Source organism: Spermophilus citellus (assembly GCF_964194105.1).
Source record: "Spermophilus citellus genome assembly, chromosome: X".
Lineage (NCBI taxonomy): Eukaryota > Metazoa > Chordata > Mammalia > Rodentia > Sciuridae > Spermophilus > Spermophilus citellus.
The window spans coordinates 13675064-13687588 of record NC_138190.1 but is presented as its reverse complement, the minus strand read 5'-3'; the positions used below and the strand labels follow the sequence as shown (position 1 = coordinate 13687588).

The following is a 12525-nucleotide window of genomic DNA, read 5'->3' as shown; positions in this document are numbered from 1 at the left end:
TATCATATATGATGAGCGCTCATGAAAAAATCGATCCAAATATTTTTTTTATTCATGTGATTTAAATGGTTTAATTTAAATTGGGTAAACAGCTGTTGAGGATTGTTTTAATATGTGAACAAAAAAGGAGGTTAACAGATGTTTGTTTACTTTCACCTTTCCTTTTCATTATATTTAATAATTCTCTTCAAGATAATGTAAATTGTTAAGAAAATTGTTTTCTTTTAGTGCCTTCTGGAATGTTACATAATTTTTTTCTTCAGCCATTATTGCCAGAATTCCTATCTTCATCCCAGTGCTGGTGAAGACAAAGATAAAACCAATCTACAGCTTCTGCAATAGCCATCACTGAACTGCTTGCAGAACTTGCCTGAACTATGTATCACTTGTATGCATTGTGAACTATCTGTTGGTGCAGCAACTTGTGGTAGTGTTGGGGTATTTTTGCTGATGGTGTCATCGGTGGTAAAACTTTTCCAAAAGGGGCCGTCAATTGGCTTGGTGTATCCCCCTCCCTTCTGCTTGTAATGGTCGTTCAGCTAAAATTTGGGGGCCAACAGAGGTGAGGCAAAGAACCTCACCCCCCCGCTGGTACAAAGACCTATCCACAGGTGTGGCTGTATGCTGGACCGGTAGTCAATGACGGGTAAGATCCAATTGCAATGGTACCAACCTAAGACAGGAGGTTGGCGCCTTGAGGTCAGCTCATCTGACGACAGGTAAGGACCATATGTAGTATTGGACAACCTAAGGCAGGCACGGTCGGTCCCTAAGCCACATGCTTGTTGTTTAAACAGAGAGGGGGAGATGTTGAGAGCCACAGCCGAAGGGGCCCCAGCAAACTTCCAGCTGCCAGCTGATGATTGGATAACAGCGGCCCCAGCAAACTTCTAGCTGCCAACTGATTGGCTCCTCTGCGGTGATGCTCATTGGGTTGTTTCCCCGCCCTTTCAGACCACGGAGCTGCTCACTGGGGGACTTTTTTGGCTCCACCCATGCGACCCAGCCAATCGGCCTCAAGAGCAGGAGGAGTGGGGGAGGTTGAGAGGCTTGTGGGAAGCCGGTGGTGGCAGGTGGGCTCTGAAGGTTTTCCTGAAGAGCTGTGTGGTTTGGTGTGTGTGTTCTAAAAATAAAGTTCGTTTCTTTTGACAAGTGGCTCCTGAATTTTGCCCTGCCAGACTGTGGCAGATTAGAGGCTATCTAGAGCTATAATAGGAGGATGTAATGGGGAAGTGATTGCTAATGGGTATAAGTTTTCTTTCTAGTATGGCAATTACACAATGGCATTGGTTGTGCAACTCTGTAAATATACTAAATATCACTGAGTTGTACAGTTCAAATGGGTCAACTTTACAGTATGTACTTATGTCATCTTTTTGACAACAGGCATCCTCCTAATGGTGTGAGGTGATATCTCATTATAGTTTTGATTTGCATTTCCCTGATTATTAGTGATGTTGAGTACCTCTTTGTGTACCTGTTGACCATTTGTATGTTGTTATGGTTTAGATGTGATGTGTCCATCAAAAGCTCATGTGTGAGACAATACAATGATAGGACTGTGAGAGCCTTAAATCAGTGCATAAATCCACTGATATAGATTAACAGGTCCATAACTATACACAGATAGGGTGTGATTTGAAGAAGTAGGTCACTGGGGGCATGCTTTTTGGGTTTATATTTTGTCCCTGGTGTGTCTCTATTTCTCCTTCTTTGCTATGATGTTCTGCTTCACCTTGGGCCCAGAGCTATGAAGTTAGAAAAAAAAAACTGACTAGAAAAGAAATTGGTACTGAGAAATGGGGTCATTGCTTCTGAACCTGATTATGTGGTTCAGAAGCCTTTGAAGCTGGTATGCATGGTTGCAGGGAGGTGTTGAAAAGTTTAGAGATGCAAGCTGGAAAAGCTTTAGAACGTTTTCAGTGGAACTTAATGGACAATTCTTTTGGGAGCTCAGAAGACAAGAATGCTGATAGGACAATGGACAGTAAAAATTGGCCTCATGAGGTTTCAGAGAAGGAAGATTCTATTGGAAATTGAACTAGAAGCCACTCATGTTATGTTATGGCAAAGAAGCTGTCTACATTTTGCTCCTGTCCTGAGAGTTTCTGTTAGGCTAAATTTAAATGTGATGAACTAATTAATTTGGCAGAGAAAACTTTAAGGCAGCATAGCATTGAGACAGTGGCATGGGTGTTGCTGGCAGCTTTTAGCCAAGTTTGCTTGATAACCAAGAACAGAAAGCAGAGCAGAAAGATTTGAAAAACTTACAGTTCGACCATAAAAGTGTGAGTAAAACTGGGGTTAAGGAAGGCGTGGTTGTGAAAGAGATTACAGCCAGGAAAGAGATACTGCTAAGTACTTTACCCAGAAACAATTGGAAAAATGGCATGAGGGTATCTCAGGAACTGGCAAGACCACACCCATCTCAGAGTCAATGGTGTAAAAGTAAAAATTCCTCCAAGAAGAGACCATGGGAGCACCCTGCTCACACGGGAGGCCTAGAAAGTTGTTTCACAGTCTCAGCCACCCAGGCATTCAGAGGCTGCTGCAGCCATCATCCCAGAATGCTTGACTACTGCTTGAGATGGTGGCAGACCTTGGCATCAACACCAACCATAGTGTTGGTCCTACAGGAATGCAGGATGCTGTAGTTAGGGGGTCATGGAGGCTTCCACTAAGATTTCAAAGAAATGCCTGGGAGACTAGGCAAAGTGTAGCAGGGTCAGAGTTCCCACAAGCTGTCCCTGAGAGGGCAATGTGTGAAGATGTGAGGAAGCCAAAGCTGCAGTGGAGACCCCCAAGACTGGGAGATGCCGGTAACATGGAACATCTGCCAAGGAAAGCTGCAAGAATCAATAAGAAACAAGCCATGTGGACTGCCACCAGCAAAACCATAGGGGCAGAGCTACACAATCCCTTTGAAGAGAATATCACAATGCCATATGCTTCAGATGATGGATATAGAGCTACAGGATGTGTTTCCAGCTGGATTTTGGTCTTGCCTTGGTCCTATCCCTTCTTTCTATGCTGCTATTTCTCCTTTGTGGAATGGAAATGTTTACTCTATGCCATTATATATAAGTTTATGTAACTTTTTTATCTTTACTCTCACAGCTAAGAGGTTTTCTTTTTAAATTTTTTAGTTTTTCCTAATTGATTATACATGACAGTAGAATGCATTTTGACACATCATACATAATGGAGTATAACTTCTCATTCTTCTGGTTGTACATGATGTAGAGTTGCACAGGTCGTGTAATCATATATGCATAGAGGGTAATAATATGTGATTCATTCTATTCTCATTCTTACCCCCATACACCCTCCCCTCCCTTCACTCCCCTCTGTCTAATCCAAGGTACCTCTGTTCTCTGCCTCCCCCCCTTATTAATTAGCAAACACATATCAGAGAAAACATTTGGTACTTTGTGATTGGCTTATTTCACTTAGCATAATATTCTCCAGTTCCATCCATATACTGGCAAACATCATAATTTCATTCTTCTTTAAGGATGAATAATATTGTATTGTGTATATATACCACAATTTCTTTATCCATCTGTTGAAGGGCACCTAGGTTGGTTCCATAGTTTAGCGATTGTGAATTGAGCTGCTATAAAACAGCTAAGAGTTTGTCTTGAGTCTCAAACAAGATTTTTAAAAATATATTTTTAGATGACACAAGACCTTTATTTATTTGTATATGGTGCTGAGAATTGAACCCAGAGCCTAAAACATGCTAGGTAAGCGCTCTACCACTGAGCCACAACCCTCAAACAAGAGTTTTGACTTGGACTTTTGAGCAATGCTAAATATATGGGGACTCTTGGAAATGGGCTAAATGTTATTTTGAATTATGAGATGGGCATGAACTTTCAGGGGCCAAGGGCAGAAATGTTATGGTTTAGATATGAGGTGCCTCCCAAAATCTCATGTGTGAGACAATGCAAGAAAATTCAGAGATGAAATGATTGTATTATGAGAAACTTAACCTAATCAGTGCATTAATCCACTGCTATAGATTAACTGGGAGATAACTATAGACAGGGAGTGGCTGAAAGAAGGTCACTGGGGGCATGCCTTTTGGGTTTATATTTTGTCCCTGGTGAGTAGGACTCTCTGGTTGCATGCATTCTGGTTGCCATTCCAAGCTGCTTTCCTCCACCATGCCCTTCTGCTACAATGTTCTTCCTCAGCTTGGGCCCAGAGCTATGAAGTCAGCCATCTGAGACCTCTAACCCTGTGAACCAAAATAAACTTTTCTTCCTCTAATTGTCTGACACATAGTACATGCTCACAAGTTATTCTTTTCAGATCTTTTGGTCACAGCAACAAAAAAGATGACTAAATCCTATGTCTTCTCTGGAAAAGTATATATTCAGGTCATTTTCCCATTTTTTAAATTGGATTTTTGGGGTGGGGGGTTTTGCTTAATGTAGTTCCTTACATAGAGGAATGTTTGATATCATATTTTTTCTAAATTTAAGATCCTGTAACCAATATGGGCATCAATTGAAGACTTATTCACTCTATTGTTATGGTACTACATACTACAGAACATTATGCATCTACTGAAATGAATGAATCAGATTTATATATGCTAACTTAGAGTGATGTTCATGATGAAAATTTTTAAAAATGTTTTTTAGTTGTAGATGGACATAATACCTTTATGTATTTTTTAAGTGGTGCTAAGGATTGGACCCAGAGCCTCACATGGGCAAGGCAAAAATGGTTTACCACTGAGCTACAACCCCAGCCCATCATGATGAAATCTTTAAGGGCAGAAATTCAGTTGTAGAATAGAGGGTTTATGTGATTCTACCTTTATACACACACACACATACACACACATTGTGTGTATATATATATATATGTGTATATATATATATCCATATATATAAAAGTATATATATTGTTTACTATCTTTCTCCTCATACTGGCATAAGTATTTGTTGAGGGAATTTTTGCCTATTTCATTCATTGCTGTATCTAACCTGTACCTAAAACAGTGTCTGACACATAGTACATGCTCACAGTTATTTTATTCAGTGAATAAGTGCTTATCTCTTTTTGTATGAGCAAGGAGAAGAAGGTGAAAGAGGTCATTCATGGCTGTTAGTTTTAATTACTTCTGGGGAAAAGGATTATTGAAAAGTAAAGGAGAGGGGTTGGGGTTGTGGCTCAGTGGTAGCACGCTTGCCTAGCATGCGTGAGGCACTGGGTTCGATTTTCAGCACCACATACAAATAAGTGAACATAAAAGTTCATCAACAACTAAAAAAATATTTTTAAAAAAAGAAAAGTAAAAGGAGAGTGAAGATAATTAACATTTTCTTTATCTTCCTTTTTTAATCTGTTAACAATAAACATATTAGTTTCATAATGTAAAAATTCTAAAAAGATAGTGTTACAGGGAGAAAAGGAAGATAAACTATGAATGTCATTGTCATCACATGAAGAAATACTCAACATTTTAGTTATATACACTTCTGGGTAGAGAAGAGAAGAAGGGGAAAGACAAACAGGGCTGTTTGAGGAACATAGAAGGCTACAGGTTAGGGAACACTGAGTGGGTGTGAAGACTTTCTTTATATTTAGTTACATTTGTGGGTATTGGCTGCTTTAACCGTATTAAAAGATATATGAATTGGAAATTGCTCCTTTGGTATCAAATATGGGTGTATTCATCATTTGGTATCTAGAACTAATTCGTTTTGTTTAAACCAATGAGTAACTGTGTAAGTGACTGCCTTCACCTCTGTGGCTGCTCTTAATCACTTATAACTGGTCTACTGGATCACCAATAACAGTGTTTGGTATTTTCTGAATATATTCACCTTTGGTGAAGAGGGCTCATGCATGTTGAACTAGTTACTTGGTACTGGAAAAATCGTGGGTTCATACCATAACTCAGTCTGATGTAAGCTCCTCGATTGCTGCCTTCTTCGTAATAATTAGAAGCAGAAAATATGGTAATAACCTGATTAGTAAAAAAGAGAATCAGGTTCATAAAATTAGTTCTCAAAAGTTTATTCAATAAAGTCAGAAATAGCTTAATTATTAAAAAGCAAAAATTAAACACAGTTCATAATTTCTGCAAATTATCCAAGTCTGACATGATTTCTTAAAGAGTCCACTGGAGGAAAACAAAGGTTTTCACTCGGTGAAAACTACCTCCTAGACACTCATTCAATATCTCCAGTGCATGACCTTGTATAATTTTAGTGCCAGATCTTAGAATCCTCTTCAGTGTTTGGTTTTGCAAATTCTAATTTTCCAAGGGGATAAATCCCTTATTTTCTTATCTTGTTATATCTGAGCATTCAAAATAAAACTTGTCTAGTAAGTAGCTCATCTTTTTCTTTTGCTTGGAGCTGAGTAACTTCATTCATTGAATAAGACAACTTAGAGGGTTCAAGGCTCAACAAAGCCAGTGCTTTAAGGGCAGAGAAATAGTGCCAAGACTATGAAACCATGACCACTGTCTTGGGAAGGAACAAGCCTTAGGAGTATGGTGGAATATGGAAAGAAATACTTGTCAGTGACAGAAAACCTGGCTTAGGCCCAATTCTGTCATGATAAGCATGTCATTTCAGATAAACCACTGCTATTTTCTATCCATTTTTTCATTATAAAGAAGTCCTAAAAATACTCACTTTACTTATCTTACAATATTAGTATGAGCCTAAAATAAATTAATAGTTAAGAAAAAGCAAAGGAAGAAATACCGCACAATTTGGTATTGATTGTTATTTATTGCTCTTCACTATAGAAAAAGAGGCTAACCAGGTCAATGGAGGAGGACGGGAATCATCTCCTCAGTCCTCACCTCTTCTAACCTTATTAACATCACTGAAGAAGCAGAATACACTCCATTCTCATGGCTACAGCAAAACTAACCATGGAGAGCTACTAGCAGGAGACTGCCTATTCAGCCAGTTGAAGGAAAGTGTGTTTTGTACTCTGCACAAGGAATGTGCAAAAAGTGGAAGAGAACAAAGTGGATTCACTGCTGCCTTCCATGTACTCTGTGAGGAAAAGTACATTCTTAACCGTACAGGAGAGTTGTATTACAATAAGTAAAGAATGAAGCCTCTGTGTGTGTGTGTGTACTTAGTGCCATGTGTCAGAATTTCATTAATCTGTTTCTGGGATTAATAAAGATCAGCAAATAAGTCAAATATCTCTTAGGGTATGGGAGAGTGAGGGCCTTTCAAACAACCTATATATGAACCCGCCAGTGTCTGCTTTTTGTTTGGTACTAGGAAAGATATCTTCTTATGGGCTCCTAGGTTAGACACACTCTGTGATGAGAAGACTCTATTCTTGGGGAAGTATGTCTGTGAGGATGTCACCAACAATGTTAGCTTACCTTCCCATCATGGCAGATTTCATACCCATCATGCTTACATTCATGAGACCTAATGAGCATCTTCAACTGGTATTTATTGAGAATCTTAGAGGTAACGTCTGGTCCAAAATAGCAGCCTCCTCCTCGACTTGTGTTAGGATAACAGCCTTTTCTTCCTCTGGGGTCACTCCACAGAATGTCAACGACCTTGGAAGAATAAACCAAATTAAGCTGCTCCCTATAAGTGAGAGTCTGTCTTTCTAGATTCCAACTTATTTACCAGATATACTAACCCAAAGTATACCAAGGGCTCTTTTCCATTCCTCCTTTAAAATTGCTTCATACTCATCTACTCCATGCATCCTTTCCAGAATAATTTTTCTTAAGTACTGGGGATTAAACCCACGGGCACTCTACCACTGAGCTCTGTCCCCAGGCCTTTTTATTTTGAGATAGGGTCTAAGTTGCTGAAGCTGGCCTTGAACTTGCAATCCTCCTGCCTCAGCCTCTAAATTGCTGCGATTACAGGCATGCAGTAAAGTTGCTGGGATTACAGGAGTGGGTCAACACATTTGTCCATTCTTTTCTTTTAAAATAGTTTCATTGTCATGTTCACAGAAGAAAGTAGTTCCCCATAAGGAACACATTAGGCATTCTTAATATAGTCAAAGAAATTAGGTAGCTCACCCAGCTGGGACTTGGGCCTGGAGCTTTTGTCCTGTTGAACAAACAGCCTGAGGAAGCGCTTGTTCTTTCCCACAAATAGAGAAAGCTGTTCATTCAAGAACATTCTTAAAGAATCTTCTTCCCCTTTTACCAACTTGATATGGACATTCTCAATTTCAGCAATACATTTGCTCAATGACTTATTTCTACCAGATATTCTCCTAAATCCATAGTTTTATTAGCATAACATTTCTTTTGGGGTAAGTGTGTAGAAGAGGCAAGCACATGTCACATGATACCCAGGACAGAATACCCAAGTTTCTAAGAATATTTTTCATGAAAATTTGGAAGCTCTTTCTTTACAGCTCCAATGTACAAGTGTAACATGTCTTTATTTAAACTTCTCCTATAAGAACTTCAAGAGCAGTAATAAAAACTACCTTTGTCACTAAAGATAGCAACAACCCTAGGGAAACTCTCTGGGTCCCACATTTAAAATCTTTTAAATCTGGCATTTGGGCCAGTTGATCAGTAAAGTACCTCAAAGTTCTAACATCCTATAATTCTGAAAGTCTATATTTTCCACATTTCTTTTTTTCTTTTGGTTTTGGTTTTTGATGCTGGTGCTGGTAATTGAACCTAGGACCTCAAGTGCTGGGCATCCTGGGCAAGTGTTTTACTGCTGAGTATACCTTTAGCCCTTCCACCTCCACATGTTTCTTTTGAGAGCATGAAAAAGCATGCGTTTTAAGTTGTGCAGTTATTCTAGTAGGACCAAATCAGGTCTTAAGAACTCAAAATGGTTGCTCTACTAAATCTGACTGTGTACCCATTACAGGTTTAGTATTGAAGGGAAACTAGAAATAAATGAGGGAAAGGGCAGTGAGGTGGAAAGAACAGAACTGGCAGGACAACCACCTGGTCAGCATTTGGTCAAAACTAGAGAAATCCTGCACAAGGCACAGATCAGACACTTGCAGCTTTTTGAAGATTGATTGAGTTCAAAATAAAAACCACTCCAAAAAAGAATCAACCCAGCAGTTTCCTTACTCCTCACTGAATTCTAACATGGGTACAACCAGTACAAATAAATACAATGCAACACCTTTACTATGCTGCTGTTTATGACAAAAATAGCATTTGCATTTTAAACTGAGTCATACCTGGCTTTTACACCAACTAATTCATCTTTGACCTGCAGTATAACGAAGGCTCAAACATAAAACACAAGGGGTTGTATTTTATTAGGAAGGGATTAAATTTTCAATTCCTACAAGAATATGAATCATTTATAGAAAAATTATCCCTGGAAAAACCTCTTAAATTATCCTGAAAGTACATTATACATGGTTTTATCTATATAATGCTATATAATAATTATGTTTATGTATATACATATAAAATAGTATGTAAAAAAGACTATTTACAAAAATAAATTTTTACAGTATTTTTCTTTTTTTGCCCTCTTTGCCATATATGAAAGTTGAAATCTACATTAATTAAACCTACATATGATGGAACTCAGTCGAACTAGAATAAGCACTGGTCAAGAAGTCATCTCTTCAAGTAATTATCTATGTCCTCTTGGGCAAATCACTTCACCTATTTTGGTCTCAGTTGTTATTAATGAAATGAGAAAGATATATCTAAAACTTATTTTCTTTGATTCAAGATCATAAGGGATAACAATTTTAAGAAATGAGCATCTCTATCAGAATCCATTCCATGAAATCTCCATTTTGTGTATGGGGATAAGGGGTACTGGGGACTATACATTTCTTATCTGTTTAGAAATTATTCATTTGACTAGGTTTTCTTAGACTATAGTTGTAACATAGGTTTAATTCTGGAGCGCACAAACAAACAATGCTATTAAGGGCTCTTTTTAAGTGAAATAAATTCTTCCATAGAAACCATCTCTTCTTTTCTTAACAACAACCTATCCTCTGAGATGCAGGAGTCTTAGGATGGTAACTGCATGAGAGATTAAGTATTTGCAACATTTTTTACTAATAATTTTCAAACCAAAAAGTGGGAAACTTTCACTGACATATGGATTTTAATGATTAGAATGACAAACATCTATTTGTGTCTCAGCCTTTTAAATCTCCTCAATCTAAAATAAATCAAAAACACATGAGATTCCACCATACTCCCTCTAGGATGGCTACAATCAAAAGGGTGTAGTTCAGTGGTAATGCATGTGCTTGACAAGTGCAAGGCCCTAGGTTTAATCTCCAGCATCAAAAGAGTCGGGGGTGCAGACAGGCAATAGTAAGTGCTGGTGAGAATGGAGGACAAATTAGAACTTCATTGCTGATGGGAATGTAAAATGGTATAGCCACTTAGGCTAACAGTTTGGAACTTTTTCAAAATATTTAACTTTAGAGTTATCTTATCATTCAGCAATTCATATTGAGTATGTACTGCATATATATACTCAAGAGAAATGAAAAGATATGTGCATATAAAAACTTGCATGTTGTATGCAAATGTTCATAAAGGCATTATTCATAACAGTAAAAAAATGGAAACCAACCCAAATGTCCATGAGCCAATAAATGAATAAATGCAATATGATCTACCCATATAGAACATCATTCAGCAATTAAAAGAAATAAAGTACTGACATATGCTACAACATGGATGAACCTAAAGAACATTGTGCTGAGTAAAAGATGCCAGACATGAAAGATCACATATTGTATGTGCCCATTACAATAAAATGTTCATAATTAGCATATCTATAAAGACAGAAAGCAGGTTAATGGTTGCCTAGGGTTGGGGGAGGGGGCAGGAAAAGGGGAGAATGGAGAGTGACTGCTAATAGGTATGGGGTTTCTTTCTTCACTGAAAAAAATGTTCTCAAATTAGACTGTGTAAGTTTACTAAAAACTACTGAATTATATACTCTAAATGGGTAAGTTATATGATATATGAGTTATATCTCAATAAAAGTATCAAAATGCAGTGATGAATTCTGAGAGAATCATATGGTTTGCTTATAAAGGTAAGTTACTTTTATCTATATATTGTAAGGTGCAACATCATCTATGCTGGTGTCTTCATTGCCACTCTGGGAACACTTTAATTACCTACCTGTTCCCATTCATGCTTTGATAACTGTTGAGAAGGGAAACCATTTGATATGACTTTTCCTGATGAAGTAACAGTAATGTCCCCTTTACTTTTCTTAGAGTCGGTGGCATGGCCTCTATTTATTGACACTGGTGGCATCAGCACAGATCTCATCTATAAAACAAATTCATGTTTTAGTGAAATACTCTGCTTATTGTGCTGCATGCAGACACTTCAGTAACAGTTAGGATTCTGTCTATATTGTTGTGCCTCAACCCAATGAAAAACACACAGAAACCTTTTCTGACTCTCCTACCTCCTATGACTCGTTGATCCACTGTTGTCTGTAAAGTGGGCCTGTTAAATTCTGTTTGCACATTTTTCAACTAAAGACACTGCGCTACAGGGAAAGACTCACATTAAAGTTTCTAAAGGATACCAGAGGCACATATGTATGTATGCAGGTGCTAAACAGCTTCTTAAGGCACCATCACAGGAAATGAAAGATGTTAAGTGCAGGGGAAACTAGTCCCCCTCTGAGCCTTCATCTGGAGCTTGGCGGAGTTCAGAAAAACCTATTAAAAGGACAGCTGCTTTTCATTTTGTTGTATTTTGCAGGAGAAATGAAAAAAAAGTACATCTGTATCAGAAAAGTTCTAAATGGGACATGGATTTAAAACTTTGGAAGCCCTTAACGTAAATGTACTGTAGTTCTCAGTCTGACCTGTCAGCAATTGATATGTTCTCTAACAACACTCCAGTGTTACTTTGGAAAATGTCTTTCTGATAGCATTTCAACTATTCTAATCCCTCTGCATTCCCTTATACAACCTGAAATAATAATTTTATTCTTGTGTCTTTGTAGCACCATACCTTAACACAAAGCAATTTCAATCAATACTTCTGCTACACTGGTGACCACAGCTCACAATTCTCTGGAGTAGGTACCTAGTTTCTACTAAAAATTATGGTATGTATGAAATCTTTTCAAAAATAAAATTGAGGCTGGATATGATAGCACAGGCCTATTAATTCTCAGGAGGAGAGACAAGAAGGATTCCAAGTTTAAGGCCAGCCTCAGCAACTTAGCAAGATCCTGCCTCAAAAAAAAAAAAGGATCTTATTCTAAAGCCTTGTCTCACTGAGCTTGTTGGAAATTTCTATCTCAGCTATTATTAGCCAGTTCAGAGCCTACCTTTTCTGTCTTTCCCAGGCAAATGTCCTCAGGTCTTAGGTAGACCAGAATATTCTAGGAAAGCCCTCTGAATCTAGGTCAACACAATTCACTTCTGATAAACTCATAGGGCAAGGCCACATGGTTCCTTAAGTCTGTGCTGCTCTGCAGTTTTCAAGACCACTTAGGATTTTGAGATAACGTTGCCTAGCTCCTCTAAGGCATCACATCACCATTTTTTCTTGGGAGT

The 12525-nt window shown here is 38.1% G+C and overlaps 1 protein-coding gene across 2 annotated transcripts in view; it reads right to left on the bottom strand.

Annotated features, from left to right (window-relative positions):
* The window catches only part of PPEF1 (protein phosphatase with EF-hand domain 1), a 137807-nt gene that overhangs the window by 20205 nt on the left and 105077 nt on the right, over nucleotides 1–12525 (bottom strand). For both annotated transcript variants that reach the window (XM_081278305.1, XM_081278304.1), the window contains exons 15-17: nucleotides 11123–11275; nucleotides 7379–7564; nucleotides 5844–5986 (exon numbers count right to left, since the gene is read on the bottom strand). In XM_081278305.1, the coding sequence (XP_081134431.1) occupies nucleotides 5844–5986; nucleotides 7379–7564; nucleotides 11123–11275 (482 nt within the window). The remainder of the gene's footprint in view (nucleotides 1–5843; nucleotides 5987–7378; nucleotides 7565–11122; nucleotides 11276–12525) is intronic.